The sequence below is a fragment of the Cygnus olor genome, chromosome 2, assembly GCF_009769625.2.
Source record: "Cygnus olor isolate bCygOlo1 chromosome 2, bCygOlo1.pri.v2, whole genome shotgun sequence".
Classification (NCBI taxonomy): Eukaryota; Metazoa; Chordata; class Aves; order Anseriformes; family Anatidae; genus Cygnus; species Cygnus olor.
In genome coordinates this window covers 95181725-95199538 of record NC_049170.1, presented here as the reverse complement: position 1 = coordinate 95199538, position 17814 = coordinate 95181725, and the positions used below count along the sequence as shown (strand labels likewise).

At 41.9% G+C, this 17814-nt stretch overlaps 1 protein-coding gene across 2 annotated transcripts in view; it reads left to right on the top strand.

Annotated features, from left to right (window-relative positions):
- The first annotated feature begins 6826 nt into the window (after positions 1 to 6826).
- Positions 6827 to 17814, top strand: part of ANKS6 (ankyrin repeat and sterile alpha motif domain containing 6) — a 46100-nt gene continuing 35112 nt past the window's right edge. The window contains exons 1-3 of one of the 2 annotated variants that reach the window (XM_040549351.1): positions 6827 to 7228; positions 10525 to 11024; positions 15128 to 15172. In XM_040549351.1, the coding sequence (XP_040405285.1) occupies positions 6861 to 7228; positions 10525 to 11024; positions 15128 to 15172 (913 nt within the window). In that variant the 5' untranslated portion in view covers positions 6827 to 6860. The remainder of the gene's footprint in view (positions 7229 to 10524; positions 11025 to 15127; positions 15173 to 17814) is intronic. The other variant, XM_040549348.1, reaches the window with a different exon arrangement.

The following is a 17814-nucleotide window of genomic DNA, read 5'->3' as shown; positions in this document are numbered from 1 at the left end:
GTTATGAGCTATTTCCGATTTTAGATGCTAACAAATAGTAGATGGGACAACAAACACAGAGGCAGTCAACTTCTCTGGAGGCCTTGCTCTGGACAGAAGGTTGCTGAATAATAATGAGTCACCCTGATGCTGGAAAACTACCATAAATCAAGGAGTTTTGGTGGATTTGATGATGAGTATGTGTGTGTATAGATATAACTTAATAATTTCTTATCCAGCAATACAGTTGTCTATTATAGATAACTATATGTACATAAAACCTAGTTTCAAATTATATTTACATGTTGCAATAAAACTTAAGTTTAATAGTAGCAATGTATATATGTGTAAAGATGCTTTGCAGCCAACTTTTAAATACCAACATGCTGAACATTAGAATATACATTGTATGTAAAGGAAGCTAAAACCCTAAAGATGCAGGTGACATTTCTGGTGCATGCTGTGGGCTTAGGTTTGGTTGTTTGGAATAAGTAGTCTTGATTTCTCCCTTTGTGGGAGGCTGCAAATTACTTAGAAGATGGTAACAAATATTAAGCATGAGGAACCAAACAAGGCTTTCTTGGAATGAATCAAAGGAGAAGGAGTTCTTCCCAAAAGGAATTATTGGGGAAAATTCAGAACATGTAAAGATCAAAATTCAGGGCTGAGATTTAACTAAGAACAGTGGGAAAGAAAACAGGAGTATTCTGCTGCAGGGGTTAATTTTACTTATTAGAACAATACAGAGGGTGCACAAGAATATGATTACATCACTAAAACAAGTTTGGGGTGAAAAAATGGGAAACTGAAAACGTGAAAATACTGCAAGAGACATCCTGTAACCAGGATGCGGTCAGACAAGATTGTTGAAGAAGATAACCAGCATAGGAAGAAAGGACTTGAAACCAAAATAGGAGAGCACCAGCTTTCTTCCATGGTGTCATAGAATCATTTAGGTTGGAAAGGACCTCTAAGATCCTCAAGTCCAACTGTTAACCTAATCCGAGTGTTAACCTATCTTTCACAGCAGTAGGAAAGGTTGCAGCAGGTAGTACATTAGAAGTGTGCTACTCTGTCTGATGGTTGGCTCTCAGTAGTAATAACGCCATTAAGCCAAGTAACTGGGAAGGCTTTCCATGATCATCATTGCAGCGAGGATTGGAAGTAATGCTAATAAAAGGCAGTTCCCTAAGGGATGATATTCAAGCACATAAATCTGAGGAAACTCAGCAAGAGAAAGTACAATAACGATGCTAATGCAAAAAAAAAAAATAAAAATTAAAAAAAAAAATAAATCAGTTGCATTCACAAATACATCTGGAAAAGATATAAAAAATGTGAAGTCAAAGACACTTTTTCTCAACCTTTTTTAGAGTTTGTACAGTTTAATTAAAATGGGGAGACTGACATGTCTGAGCTAAAATACCCCAGGTATAAAGACTTAGGGAAAACCTCTGCTCTGAGTGTAAAAATAAGCCCCAGAAGAAAAAAAAAAAAAAAAAAAAAAACTATTAATAAGGTTAATGAGTTTCCTACTATCCACAAAGCTTGCAACAGCATTTTAACGGAAAAGTTACTTTTCAGAAATTCTATTGGCTTTTTCAGGTTTAATAACAAAACAATTGGTTTTGAGATTTTTGTTTTTTCAAGATTAGTAAGAATATTTAGTGAGATATAAATTCAGTTACTTTAGGATTTTCAGTCATAAGTAAGTAGAGTAACCAGACAAGTAATATAAAATCTATAATTGCTTATCAGGAAGATCTAATATGCCCTCAATTGCCAAAACAGAAGGTCAGTGGAATAATACATTTGAAGAGTTTATTTTTTAAAAGTGTAATAGTGTTTTTTCACAAAAAAAAAAAAAAGGAGGAAACAAAATATTGACTAAACCTGTCAAAAAGCAATCAGACATAAAACTAAGAAACGGTAAGAGAAAACTACAGTATGTAGTTATCCGTAAGAATTTATATTATAGTAAATATAATACCTGAAAGTAAGAGTATATCTCTTGCTCACTGGAACATTCATTTAAATTGCAGACAATATTTGGTTTATCTAAAATACATGGGCTTGTTGAAGGAATTGGTCTACAGACAACGAAAACTTAAAGCAGTAAGATGAATTATTTTACATGTGTATCAGTAGTAGTAGTTATTCTTCCTTTATAGTGATGATGTGCAGTACAGAAAAAAATAGAGGTATTAAATATTGCAAATGCTTTAAAATTTTCCTCATCCAAAGTTTTCTTTTTACAAGATTTTATTTGTTAGATCTGTACTTTTAGTCAAAATAAAGCAAAATTACAGAGGGGAAGTGGGGTTTCGAGATGTATGAGCAGATAGAGACTGCATTTTGAATAAACTCAAAGTTCAAATGGCTTCCTAAATTCATACTTTCTGGGGAAAAGAAAGTACCATATCGTGCTTCAGGATAATACTCCTAGTTTTAGTAACAACCAACATTGAGGTGTTCTCAAAAAAAAGGAAAAAATTATCAGAGGAACATGGTATACAGATACACTGCAGAGAGATAGGAAATTTGTTCAGGGAGAAGATTCAGTTGAGTTATGAAACGTACATTGGCAAGAGCTGTGGACCAGTGATGGGTCATTGTTCACAGTCGCTTTAACTGGGCACAACACAGCACTGGCCCGCAAAAAAACTGCTCCCCCTGACTCCCACCTTGGCAGCTTATTCTCTCCTTTGCCAGCACAAGTGTGCTTGTCTTTTTTTAAGCGTTATTTCATCCCATTTTTTGACCAGTGCCAAGCATTTTTTTTTATATTATTATTAAAATGTTTGTCTTGAAAGTGTCATTATTTGGTGTAGTTGCATAATGCAGGCAAAACATGGGATGGGATGGGTGCTGCTTTCCCAGCTGCAGGTCTGTGTGAATTTGGGGTGGGTGCTGAGGTCCTTTGTGCTGCAGTGGGGACCCCAATTTTACAGGATAGCCCCTGTGGCAGGAGACAGCCTGACTGCGTAACGAGTAGGCAGAGGCAGAGCATATCAGGAATTTAAATGGGAGGAAGAACAGAGGGTATGGAGGCCTAAAAATAAAATAGGTTAAAAACACAGACTTGATGAGTGAGATAGAAACCATCAACTATTTCAGGCATCTCGTACCAGACTGAAGAATGAATGCTGTATAATTCTGATACTGACAAGCCAATAAAAACAGACTGATTTGGTGGATGCTACTTATACAAGACCTCGCCTGTACTGGTTTGCAGAACACTGTATGTGCATATGTACATATATACGTAGACATATATAGGTATATGTACACATACACACACACATATACAAAATACCTCGTTCAAATGACAATGTGCAAGCCAGGATAGCTTAAAGATAATAAGGATGTGCATGCCAAAGGCATCATTCAGTATATTGTTTGCTATGGGTATGTGTTGTTCATACATAAATTTCCTTTTTTAAATAGAAAGCGTGAACTGTAGACACTAGAAAAAATCCTACACATAAAGGAAGTCTTGGCTTGTAAGCTTGAGTATCAAGAACTATTGAAACAAAACTGCAGTTCTGCGCACAGAATACGGTATGACAGGACATGTTACCAAAGGGACTGTTTGAGGTCTATTGCATTTGAATTTTTCTTTGAAATTTGTATGAATTGATTTTTCATAAATTCTTGTGGGGCATAGTAAATTGAAATACTGGATTCCAAATAATTGTTGAAAGTTTGATGAAAAATGTGGCATATTCAGAAACATGTAAGTGAAGTAATTACAAAGTTACAGCAGCTGGTTATAGAAGACAAAGTGGAGACTTGTTACATATATGCCATGATTAAAATTCTGATCCAAGGACTCAAGGAGAAATTGAGTGGTGGAATTAGCCGTAGTCATCCCATACTGTAGGCACTTACCATTTTTTTAGTCATTTTTTCAAGGTTGTTTCTGCTTCTGTGTCTGAAAGGACCAAAGTTAACATTTATGAGTCTCATGATACTGGAGAAGTATCTTCTTTTCTCTGATGACATTTCTAATATAGGTCAACCTTCTTCAGTAAGAGATAGACAAGTATCTTCACACAAAACAGATGCTAAAACTTTCAGTTTTCTTTTTCTCAGAAGTATGACTTTCTTGTGATTCACATCAGTAAGGTCTTTCAATAGAAAATAAGCCTTTTATTCCTTGAATTGCCATAAAAATAATGCCATCGTATTTGGGGATTTGAGGTGCCATCATCCCCAGACTCTCATAATGAAGATTATGACTGAGTCAGCTACCTGCAGCTTTCTGGATTTTTTTTGGAACAGATTTCTTGACTACTTGCATTTGTCCTTTCTGAGATATTTTTATGGTGATAGTAATTCTGCAGTCTTTCATATTGTGTGACCCTGAACGATACACGAGGTAGAAATTTGCTCAGGTATCATGGTGTGAGGACATGCCCATTTGTATTATACCCTACTACTACCGTAAAGGCAACCACATTTTCTGTCATGTTATCTGGGCAATTTGTAGTTCTACATCACTGCACGCTTGCCATATTATAGTTATTTTACTAGCTCCACTGGTGCATTACATGCCCTAATGGCTTCCCGTGTTTTGTTTTGCAAATGAGGAGCTCCATCTCTTGCAGAGCAATGGCTCTAAGTTTATTTCCTTTATGTTACATTGTATTGTAAGTAGCTTTAATAAAGCTTATATTGGCCCATTTATCTCCCTGCTGGTGTTTAGATATCACTCGCAGTGGGGACTTCTGTTGGAAAAGGTTCACAAGTGTTGGCCTCACATGTCTGTTCTTGACCCATCTGTTCTGCTTCCTTGGTGTGCCTGCTCTTGTCCTTGCACTTTTCTCATTTTTTTGCCCTCGTTGCAATCCAACACTGACTTATCCAAATGAGCACACTGGTGGCACAAAGGAATTCCATGTGAAAAGCAATGTGTTTTTCAGTGACTGGACAAACCAGATGCAGATGCCTTCCAAATGATCAATGCACCATGTGCACTTGAAAGCCTTGGTTTTGTTTTCTCCTATATTCTCTTGTAGCCTAAGCCTTCTCCATTCTCTTACCCTAATGACCAGTTTGAAAGGCTTTGGCTGTTCTTCCATTGCTGAAGAAACTAAGTTGTGCATTTCCCAGAGGACTTGGTAATGCATCACCATAAGAATATCCAATAGCACTTTATTCATTTCAGAAGAGATCTGATTATTACCTGATTCCTATCAGTGGCAGAAATCACTATGTGATCACATCTCTATAAATGCCTAGAAAGCTGACTGAAGATAGCAATGATCATCAGATAACGATAGCAGAATTTAGCATAAATAATTTTCTCTTTCATTTTGTAAACCCCAGCAAATATCTCCTGTTGCTTATGAGTTTCTTCAAAGAAGAGTTGCATCTTTTGCTGCTAATTTTCTAATTATATTTGTGATATGTTTGTCTGGAGTTTCAAACCATTAGTAGAATTTGATAGCATGATCATCAGCTACATAACATAAACTTGTATGATCAACACATTCAGCAGCTTATCTCAAAAGGTAAACTGGAGAGATCCTGTCACTAATTTGACTGTATCCAAGCATGCACTTTGATATGGTAAGTATGACCCAGTTTTCTTGAATCCTGAATAATGTATTGCATTAATCACTCTTGTCATTCCATTCTTCCAAGCTCTGAAATCTTGCATGAAATTAATTACACCGTCCAGTTTTATTCATCACAGCGAGTTCCTCACACTTCTGTACTGTTGAGAGCGGTTTTATTGGCTAGACCAAAAGTTTGCCTAGCCGTGTTATCTTGCTTCTGATGATGGTCAGCATAAACATCTTTGTGCTTACGGATTTTTTTTAACAAAAGTACCCATGTTAAATGTTTACATGTTTTACATTATTTAATGTATGATATCTATAATGGAGGAAGCATCACTGAATACTTACCCTGTCTAGGAATTTGTCCTATTGTTTCTGTGAGGATAAATTTGCAAAAGTCTAAGTCATTTTTAACCTGCTGTGAGCGGTACTCTCCCAGAGGATGGGTTTAAGCAGCCTTACACAGTCAGTACTTTTTTGATGGAGCCTTTCTTGAAGTGCAGCTTGTTAGGCCCTTTGCCATGATGGTCCTGTGATCTGGATTTGCCAGTGCATCAGAGGAAGAAAGCCATATAACATGGAAAGTATGGGTGTCTCTGAATAAAACCAGTGGATGGCTTCATTGTAGTGACACCTGGCAGTTTCAACTACACCCCGTGCAACATCTCCTAATTCTCTCTGCCCCAAACCTCCACCATTGTAACAAGTGCCGTGTTCTGCCCTTGAAGTCACAAGTTTTGATAGAGAGCAACCTGCTGGAAGTTAAAGAAGTTATAGGGGCATGATAACATATTCTTAAGTTAACTGGTCAACTGTGGTTCAGGAGTTATTTCACCAGAGCTTCATCATTTTTTTAGTTTAGGTGTTGTACATCACTTTAAGCTGGAAAAGGTTCCAGGCTACCTAGGAGGCTGAAGGTAGAGAGAAGAGACTTAGAAACAAAAATCGGAGTTTTATGCTCGGAGACCAGCCGCTGGGCACTACTGGGGTGCAAAGCGATGTTTGTTGGGTAATGACTGGGTTCTGTAGCGCAGAATTGTATCGAAGGAGACTGTGAGGGAGGGAAGGAGGAGGCAGGAAGGTGCCGCTGCCAGCCCAAAGCGCCTGCGGCACCCGCGATGGCCGGGGCCGCCTCTTTGTGTGGAAGCAGCGCGAAGATGGCGCGGGGGCCGGCGGCAGCGCCGCCGTGAGGGGACGACGCAGGCCCTCGGCCGGCCTCCTCCCGCCGGCCTCCTCCCCTCCTCCCCGCCGCCTTCCCAGCGGCCGCCGAGGGCCGGGGGCGGCCGGGCCGGCCGGGGCTCGGCGCCGCCGCCGATGGGGGAGTGCGGGGTTCCCCCCCAGGTGCAGCTCTTCCTCCGCGCCTGCGAGCAGGGCGACTGCGAGACCGCCCGGCGCCTCCTCGGGCTGCCCGGCGGCAGCGCCGAGCCGGCGGCCGCCTCCGCCTGCGGCAGCGAGGAGCCGGCGGAGCCCCGCGGAGACGCGGCGGCGGTCGTCGCCACCCCGGTCCCGGTCCCGGCAGCCGCTGCCGTCCCCGTGGACTGCACCGACGAGGCCGGCAACACAGGGCTGCAGTTCGCCGCGGCGGGCGGCCACGAGCAGCTGGTGCGGTTCCTGCTGCGGAAGGGGGCCTCGGTGCAGAGCAGGAACCACTACGGCTGGAGCCCGCTGATGCAGGCGGCCAGGTAGGGGCGCACGCTTCACCCCCACCCGGGGGGGTCTTCGCCCGCAGCCGCTGCCGCCGGTCCCCAGCCTCGGGTCGCGCCCGCAGGCACCGGCCTGCTCGGAGGACGGGCTCAGCCCCTGCGCCCCGGTCCCTGCCGGGGAGGGCGTCCGGCTCCTCGGGCCGCTCCCGGGCGCCCACCTGCCGCCCTCCCCGCGGCTCCCCGGGGGGCAGGAGGGGCTGGCGGGGCTGGTGTGGAGAGGCATCCAACCCAGGTATCCAGGTATTGGAGCTGGGCACCCCTTGATACTGCCAGGGTGAAGCCAGCACCCCAAAGCTGCAAGGTGTCACCCGAACCCCAAAATGCTGCATGCTCATCCTCCCTTCCTTGGCAGGGATATACGTGCAAAACTCCTGACCAGTTTCAGTCCTTCTTCTCTTAGCCCTACCTGTTGGAAAATCACCTCCGATTTAAAACGGATTGAACTAAATATAAACAATTCATTTTGCTTGCCTTTTCCTTATTTTCCTAAAGGGCTCGCTGGAGGATATGCAGAATCATTATTTTGGGTATTAGTGGCTGAGCTGGGTTGTTTTTAGTATCGTACCATTCTCGTATCACTCACCGCAGAGCTGCGGATGGTTCCAGTATTGCTAATGCTTGAGTTTCTGCTTATCTCAATGTATACAAATACCCGCTGGGTTTACATATTTTGCAAGGTTGGGGGGCAGTGCTCTACTTTGATAAATCAGTGCTTAATTGAGAGGAGATTTTTTTTTTTTCTTTCATAACCGATTAAAATACTTGGAAGAAAAAAAGTCTGTTTGAAAGTCAACATTCTCTTTTCAATTAAAGCCCTCAGAAACTTCCCAAAGAATGAGTCACACAGCTGGTTTTCCAGTAAGAACAAGGAAGACAAGGTTCAGCAGTTCTGTTATTTTACAAAGGTTAAAAAAAAAAAAGCCCCAAAAACATTCTTAGATTTTTTCCTTAATGAAAACCTCACCCTCATTCTCTAAAAACAATAAACTAAATGACCATAGTCTTCTAATTGTTTTAAAGAAATGACTTGCTACTATTTGAAACGTATGATAAATATTGAAGCCTGGGGAGGAAGCTTCAAATGGAAGAACATTTTTTTTTTTAATGGATAACCGAAAAGAAAATATAATGACTGTGCAAGCATAGGTCTCAAACTATGTACATGTTGAATTTTCTGGCTGTGTTTAGTCCCATTGAAATCGGTGAGATATCATATATGTATAAACGTAATCACGTTTGCAGAGATTGCGGGATCTACTGAAGTGGCACAGTGAAGGCTACAAGGACAGGCTCCTCACAACTTGACAGTCCCTGGAAACTTTCTTCTGCAACTTAATGTTTTCTGGAAAGAAGCTAGGGAGTTTGTGTTTTGTGTCTCATGTCTCTGTTAGTGGTCAGTAGCGTTCCTGGGGATTTCCTCAAGTACTATTTGTTCTGTTTCAGAGTGCAAAAGCAGCTTTCAGGAACAAAGCTTGGTTGTGTTAAACACTGCACAAGCATATAGTAACTTATGATAGCTACAACAAGCAGTGCAAAAGTACACATCTTATAAATGTATTATGTTTATTAAAGTGTGGGATTGCTCCTCAACTGGGAAGGGATAAAAGGTTTCCATTTTCTCACTGTGAGCAAGCTGGTTTGAGGTATGGTGTAGGTATGAGGTATGGTAGCGGGGGGCTGCAGGGGTGCCCTCTGTGAGCAGAGCCTAGCAGCTGCCCCATGTCAGATCGGAGCCAGCTCCAGCTGGCTGCAAAGGGACCTGCTGCTGGCCAGAGCCGAGCCAGTGAGAAACACTGGTTGGGCCTCTGGGAGAGCAGATTTAAGGAAGGGGGAAAAAAACCTGCTGCAGCACAACAGCTGGGAGAGTGAGGAGTAAGAACAGCCCTGCAGACCCCAAGGTGAGTGCAGCAGGAGGGCAGGAGGCGCCCCAGGCATGCAGCAGCAGTTCCCCTGTGGCCTGTGGAGAGGCTTCTGGTGGAGCAGGCTGTCCCCCTGCAGCCCAGGGGTCCCACATGGAGCAGATCTCCACGCTGCAGCCCGTGGAGGAGCCCCCGGTGGAGCAGGTGGATGTGGCCTGGAGGAGGCTGCGGCCCATGGAGAGCCCCCGCAGGAGCAGGCCCCGGGTCGGAGCTGCAGCCTGTGGAGAGGAGCCCACGCAGGAGCAGGGGGTCTGGGGGGAGCTGCCGCCCGTGGAGGACCCATGCTGGAGCAGTTTGCTCCTGGGGGTTGGACCCCGTGGTAGGGAGCCGTGTGGGAGCAGTTCTTGAAGAGCTGCTGCCTGTGGGAAGCCCCTGCAGGCTCAGTTCGGGAAGGACGGCATCCCGTGGGAGGGACCCCACGTGGAGCAGGGGCAGGGAGTGACCGTGAAGGAGCAGCTTTAAGGACTGACCACAGCCCCCATTCCCTGTTCCCCTGCTCCGCTTGAGGGGAGGAGGTAGAAAAAGGTGAAGGGTTGGGAGAAGGTGTTTTTAGTTTGAGTTTCTCAAATATATAAGTATATATTTATATAGGTAATAAATGTTACTAATTTCCCTATGCTGAGTCTATGATCATTATTTTGCCTGTGATGATAATTGAATGATCTCCCCGTCCTTTATCTCAAACCTTGAACCCTTTGCATCATATTTTCTCCCTCTTTCTCTTTGAGGAGGGGGAGTGAGAGAGCGGTTGTGGTGGAGCCCAGCTGAGTAAAACCACCACGTATGGCTTTCATGATTGTCTTTTGCTTAATGACAAATTACCAGAGCCTCTCACAGTCAACATCTATCAGAGCGGTGCTGCTGGTGAAACCAGTGTCAGAGTCCAGTTTCCCTGAGGTGTTCTACATGAGGAGAGCTCATCTGGTCCCCCTGGTGCTAAGTTCAGCTTCCTTTATGAAAGCAGTGGCCACTCGCTATATTCTTTTTTGAGCTTCATGAACGCATCACAGTTGCCTGTCTTCACTGAGCCGCCTTTTGTTCTGGGAGTTTGTTGATTTTTTTTCCCAACTGCAAAGCAAGGGGTGATGCAAATGCCTTTTTTATGGATATGGTCACTGGTGCATGTGAAACAATTCAGGAAGGTACAGTCCACCAGTAAGGTGACCATGGTCACATTCAGTGATGTGTGTGTGATCTCACATAGCAAGTATCTCAGTCATTTCCATTAGTCGATACGCTGAATTGGTAACAAATTTTTCTGTGTTTGGAGTATGACTGTTTTCAGAGTATGTCAGAAGCCTCTGCCGTCCAAGGTGTTTATTCTCTTCTTCCCCTTTCCTCTTTATTTCTCTCAAGGTTTGGACATCTAAGCGTGGCTCACATCTTGCTGGAAAATGGTGCTGATCTCAACGCACAGAATAAGTTGGGAGCCAACGTCCTCACAATGGCCTCTAGAGGTGGCCACGTCAGCATGGTGAAATTGTTGCTGGAATCTGGAGCTTTTGTAGACAATTACGACCATTTTAGCACAAATGTGCTTAACAGCAGCAGAGACGACCTTCCTGATATCACTCCACTGATGGCAGCCGCTCAACATGGACATGAGGCAGTGGTACATCTGTTATTAGACTGGGGAGCTGATTGCAATTACACTGTGAAGACTATGGGCTGGAGTCCTTTAATGCTGGCAGCTGTTAGTGGAAAGGTGAGCTTGGCACAGCAGCTCATGGAGAAGGGTGCCAATCCCGATCACCTGAATGTACTACATAAAACACCTTTCGAAATCTCTGTTGGCTTCAAACATAAAGACATGAAGGACTACCTGGAATCTCTCACAACAATTAGACCCCAGGCAGGTATGGAGCATTAAATTTTTGTTTTGTCTTCTTGGAGTTTTGATTGCGTATTTGGAAATTGAAGGTGTTATGTTGTATGTACACCACGTTCTTTAAAATTTGTAACTAGACTGAAAATGTTGGAGTAGGTATACCTACCTACCTTGGGTGATGCAGGAATACTCGACTTCAGCAGATGTATTCCAGGTTAACATGGTAGAATTCCTGTTCTGCAGTAAAAATGTTTAAAACATTTAAAATATTGTAATGTTTTGGGTTTTTTAACCTTTAAAACACATGATAGAGGCACTCATTTAGGAAGAAAATTTAAAAAGGCCTACTTGATAGGGGTCTAAAGAAGAGATACTAGAGAAAAGAATAAGGACATCAAAGAAAGGATATCACGAACTTGGAGAAAACTTTTAAAAGATAGAAAATCTTGAAAACCTGCCTTGTAGTGAGAGACTAAAGATGTTCCGTCTGCCTAGTTTCATGAGGTGGTTAAGAGAAGTGATTAATAAAGCTTCCACGTTAAGGACAGGACATCCAGTACTTGAGGGTCTTTTTGTACAGCAGCCAAAGAAAAAAACCTGCAAGTTTAAAGTCAGAAGAATTTGAATGGGAAATAAGACAGCAATCTTTGCAGTGAAGTTTAGACCTGGAATGACTTAGAAAAGGTGTAGAAACCCTGACGTGTGCAATCAAGGTTGAATGCTTTTCTAAAACTTATCATCAGATTGTCTTTGCTATGTGTCACATACAAGGTCTGTGATATGCAGAAAAACAGATTAGGTTAACCTGATAGTTTCTTCTGGTCTTCAGCTCTCTGAGGGTATGAACCCTTCTCAAAGCCCTTTGATAGTAGACTGTGTAGTATAAGAAGATGAAGTATTAATGTGGATGAATAACAAGTTATCATGTGCTCCACTTTTCTGATCCTTGAAGGTGAGGGGAATACTTAATTTCAGAACTTCATAAAACTTGTAACAACCTTCTCCACTCAAGCATCGATGTGCCTGCAGCGTGCGTGCTCACACATGTACACATATACACACATGCTGTGCTAATTTATGTACAAAATTAGATCAGAAGTACATCATCTTGATGCAAATCTCAAGTAAGATGAACTGCAGAAATGCTGCTTTTATGGTGGTTTTAGTTCTGCACTGTAATACATGCATTATGTGCGTTGAATGAGATAAGGGAAGATAAACAGTCTGACTGTGCAGTTAATGAGTGTGTAGTGGTGTAGCTTTAACCAGGAGAGCTTAAGGATGTAAAAAATCCAGGTTTTTGTAGAGAGGTAATACCTTGTGTTGATGATCGAACGGTTTTGAAAGATGTGAGCTAACTTTGACTATAACTTTATCAAGTGTCAAACAATATGTCCAGTGCCACATAATCAACCAAAAGGGCATAATAGTATGTTGTATGTTGTTACTAGTTATTTTCTTTCTGAATTACGAAGCAAATTTGTATTCTGTTGACAGCTTTCTGTATGCATGCTTGTAGGATTTTCATTTTTATTGAAGATAAAGGTTAAGCCTATCTGTTGTCACCTGTTCATTTGAAATCCTAATGATTTTTATTTTTTTAAATCTACTTATTGTTAGATATCTCTGATTTCCTTCCAAATTAACTTAGCTTTTCTTGCTAGGTGGTTCTATAGAATAATGTTATGATTGGCTTATTCTAGTTTTGTTGTGAATTTGCTTCCTTTTCCTTCTCCAGAAATTTATTTAATACAGAAATGTATTAAATCTGTTCATGAAGTCAGGCAGTTTGGTCCGGACATTGTGTTGGACATTTGAACATCAGTAAGTCATTTCAGAGGTTGAGACCTTATTCTGTGTGTGGCTGACCGGGGACTCTTTTCGACGTGTTTGTGCCTCATAATGCAAACTGATGCTGGGAGACATTTAACTAGAGGGTTTGGAAAAGCAGCGAGGCAGGATAGGCATCTAGTTTTCCGGCTCTAGAATTTTCAGTAAGGGTAGGAGTGACCCTAAAGAACAGCTTTCCCAGGTGCTACCACCCATTCAGCCATGGTGGCAGAAAGCCTGCAGGCTATGTTAGTCCGCTCTAAGCTCTCTGCCACGTGTGATACCCAAAGAGGCTTATTTAAATCTTAGCTAATTATTTTTCTGTTACACTGCAGCGTAGACATACCCACAATCCCAGTCTCCTACTTAAAGCTTGTTAATTTTTATTTAAATTGGGTCTTATTCCTGCAGGTCAAGCTTCCCTTGTACTTTAAGACTCAGGACCGAAATCTGACATTTCCTTCTGCCCCAGAGAAAGTTTGAACTCGCTCAGATGTTGACTCATAGGTTAAGTTGGAGCAAGGGCTTTCATACAGCCAAGCTACCAGGCAGAACTGTCTGCCTGCAGACGTTTGCTCATGATGAGCCTCTGACAGACCTTGGTTGCTTACAGTGTGCAGAATCAGACATCTGGGGGATTTGCTAGTGCAGTGCTTTATATCTTGCCTGTGCATTTGCATGTAATTTCTGTGCATGCAGAGTTGGCCTGATGCTGCTGGAAAGTCTTCTATAATCATCCAACTTAAAGCATTGAAGTCTGTTTAAACTAGAGTGGACTTGCATTAAAGCGGGTGAGTGTGCCTGCCACCTCTGCTGAGGGCAAGTTTCCATCAGCAGTAAGGTAGTAACTGGGGTGGAGAAGAGGTTAACAGTGTTAGGCTTCCACATAAATTTCTGCATCAATGTTTGGCCATGGCTTTAGCCTCCTCTGGCACTGGAATCAGTATATCCTGGGGGAAACAAACAAACAAACAAACAGATCCTTTCTCTCCTGTGGAAGGCAGCAGAAAAGGAAATTGTCTTCCGAACCATTAACCGTGACCCTATATAGATAAGGTGAATTGCATCTCGAATGAAAGCACCTCTCTTCTATGAGCTGTTTTCAGTAGCAAAATCAGAACTGCCCCTAACAGCCTGGGTGTTGCCTGTGTCTTCTGGCACCTCCTCGTGGTCTCCTGCTCCCCGAGGCAGCGTCTCTTCCAGGCTTTGCACATGCCAAGTGCAGAGTCCCATCCTTTCCTCAATTAGTCTTTTGAGATCTGTTTTCCATCAGTGAGTTCATACACAGTTCCTTCTATAGAGCAGTTTCTTAATCAGGAGAAAACTTAGGACCCACAGCTCCAGTTCCCAGTCTTAAATTAAGAGTTTCTCATGTTTTGGGGGGCTTTTCAGCGACTGTTTTTTGTTCAGCATTTTCAAATGACTTCCTTTGAAGTCAAGCCATGAACATGAACCTTCTCTGTTTTACCATAAAATGGCAGAATCGGACCCGAGAGACCTCTCAATGTCACTTGTTTTCCTACAAATCTTCTTGCCCCATTGGCTCTGTAGTGACAGTAATGTTTTGGAAGACAGAGAAGGATATATTTTTCTGGTTTGAATGGAAGGTGCAAAATATGTCACTATTTTTTCCTCTTTGTGTATGTTGCCAACCGTTTCAAAGCACTGGGAAGGCACGTAGAACTAAAGATCCTTCACTCAAAGTCTTACAATTGTAATAATTACAGTTCTTTTTAAGATGATGATGATCTGGGAGCTGAAGGATCCCTATTAATGCACAAACTGTGTATTTGAATCATCACTATTATTTTTGTCACCTTCAAAAATAAGCTTGTCAATATTCAAGAGGAAGTAAAAAGGGAGCATCTTACAAAACTCCTTTTGAATCCCTTTCCAAAATAGTCCTGTGTTATTTGAGTGTTTGCCGTTGTACAGAGAATTACACCAGACCACAGAACTGCACTGTGGTTCTTTCATTGATATTTAAGTCTTCCAGGCAGGAAACAGAAGTTTCCAAATAAAATTTCCTGATACAGAATGGAAGTTGAAAGGCAGAGCCAGTACTGGTATATTACAGTGTGTAGCCTTATCTCTGCACAGAGAACCATACAGGTGAGTCGTTGTTCCCAAAGGGAATAAAAATCTGTGCTCTCTTCATTCTTACTAAATGCATGTGCAAGCATCTTTTATGGTATATTTCTGTATATATTTTTTCCTATATATTGTGTATTTTTTCTATAAAATTTTATTAGATTTTTTTTGCCTTTTAAATGACTCTTAATAGAAATATGTGTTTTTCAGATACAGAAAAGAGGCAACCTGATGTCTTCCATGCTTTGAAACTGGGTAAGTACTGACAGGGTTTTTCCATCATGTCTGGTTCTTGCAACTACAGAGTACGCTTGTTTGCTAACATGGGAAACTGAATTGTGTTCTGTTTTAACCCACAACTACTTTTTTTCCCTCTTTTTCATTTAAAAAGTACATTTATTTCTGTAGTTTTTATTTTTTTTCACATTCCAATATGAAAAAGTCCTTATGAGCTCCTTGTTGTGCCCTTCATACCACAATGGTGTGATTTAGTAGTTTCCAAGACCATGCTACCTTTAACATGATTTTTTTTCCTTCCTGGTAATCTTGAAGTATGAAAATAAAACTGCAAAAAATACACTGGTCTTTACTCCATATGGACGTTTTCATTGCTGTTTAAAGTTGCTTCAGGAAAAGGGCAATTGTCTCGAATCCTGCACGTTCTTTCATGACTGGCAGCGACTTTTCATGAGCACAAAGTTGATAAATCTGTTTTGTCACAAAGAGAAAAAGACGGTGCCATCCTGTTGATTTAAATTCGATTCAAGCTGTGATGGGTTGCACTCCTGGTGAATGGCTAACTGCTTGCTGGTTACCTATTTTCCTGGATCTTCTAGCATAGGAATATGTGCTGAAATTGTGGGTTTGGCCTGAGTATTGCCATCTGATGGCATTGGCTTGGGAAACAGGACTATTCACTTTCTGCTGAGGTTGCTGATAATGCCAGAGATCAGAAACTCTACCCTGTTGGCAATCTGTTTGACAGCTTAGAGAGGCTCAGTCTTTGAGCCTTCTCTGATTCCTGCTTTTATAATTGGTGTTTTGCTTTTTAAACATGTTCTGAGCTATACAATAGCACCTGTAGCCTACTGTCAGCGGTCCTAGCTACGTGGACAGAAAAAAAAAGTCACTGAGCAGTAAAAGTAAAGGACTTGATGGATTTATTTAATATCAGTTCAAATAAGGAAAGAAGTCGTTCTCACGTGAGATTAAATCTTACATCCAGTGAACTAATGAGAGGTGTCCCATGAGACCTATGAGAGTCTCATAAGGGTTTTTCCCCAGTCAGCCTTCCCTTACTTGGGGCCAAGACGTCCCAGGCAGTGAGGTGCCATTGGTAATACAGCCTCGTGGATGCAGTGGATGTAGTAATACTGTGCTGTGTAACAAAGCTGTGCTTTCTGTGGCTCTGGCAAAGAAAACCTGATCCATGGAAAGCTGGCTGTACCCCTCCAGACTGTGATATATGCATGTAGTGAACTTCAGGGTTGATGTGATGTGTGTATGTAGAATAAGTGAACTTCAGGGTTGAGCGCAGCTACCTCTCCTTCCAGCTTTTTGTCCATTTACCTGCTTCTGCCTGTAAGGTAATCATGAATGCTCTGATGAGGTTTATCTTCTTGCTTTCAGTGGGGAAGTGCAACCCGAAGGAGAATTCTGAGTTAGTACCTTTTTGATGAGTTTTTGTGTCTTTTCTTATTTGTATGCAAATAAAATTGTGAAGGAAAATACCACTGTTTCTCAACATCTGTCCAAATGGATTTCAGCAACACACCTTTAAATCAACAGTTATCTTCCAAGTTTTATTCTTACTGCATTCATTCCTATTGAAAATCCAGAGTTGTATTTTCAAATGGTCAAGCCTGGCCTTAGCATCGAGATCTAATCCAGGGTTTGGTACTGCAGCTAAACAGTTGCTTTTTAACTAACTATTGTAAGTCACCATCTCGGAAACTTTATGGCTTTTGGGGCTAACAGAACTGGAAATGGGCAGACATAATTGTGAGGAAGAAAGAGATGATAGGTAGCAGTAGTGGGAGTTCTGTCATACATGTCAATTCTTCACACATAAGCTGCCAGAACTTATTCTGGAAAGCCTCATGTCAGCTACATTTTAGAAAGTTCAGCCGTCCTTCTCATACCTGTGTGACTTTTGATTTGAGTTTTAAAAACATTAAAGCTGGGTAGGAAGGAGTCAAATGAATATTAGTCAGTGTGCTGCATTTGTTTTTCTCTAGAATACACAGCTGTGGATTGCAGCATTGTTTAAGAAGACTTTGCTAGGTTAAGAAGTATCCAGGACAGAGTTCGAAGTCAATTCTGGAGTCTCTGTAGGTTCCAGGGTTTCTGTTTAACAAAATTTTTGATGCAGTTCTGTGTTAAAAAAGCCACTTGGTGTCTTTTACTAAATTGGGACATGGAAAATGAGGTCTGTGCTTTTCTTTCCCCTTCCAAGAAATTAGATGATGGGTGGGGGTAGATGTTAGTTTCAGTGCATGCATTCAAGTGTCTGCAGGGTTTATCTGGAATTCTGACTGTCTTTCAAGGAAAATACTGACACCAGTGATTGAGTTGAAGGCAGTCCATGCCATAAAGCAGTTTACTGTTTGAAGTGGTTTTTTTTGGTTTTGTTTTGTTTTTTAAAGTGTAAGAATTTTTCCATTTGCATGGCAGTTGACAGTCTGCTTCTTTTTGCCTCTGTTCCTGCAATGGTACATATTCAGTCCGAGATCTTTCTTTCCTCTCAGCTTCTTCTGTGCTTTTGTCAACCATATGTCATCAAAAAAGTAAGGGAGCTGGGCAAATTTAAGCCCTCTGCTTAGGATGACCCTGACTGCCTCAGACATTTTTTTAAATTGTTGTTCCTACCTTTATTAAGATTTAGGAAAAAAAAAAAA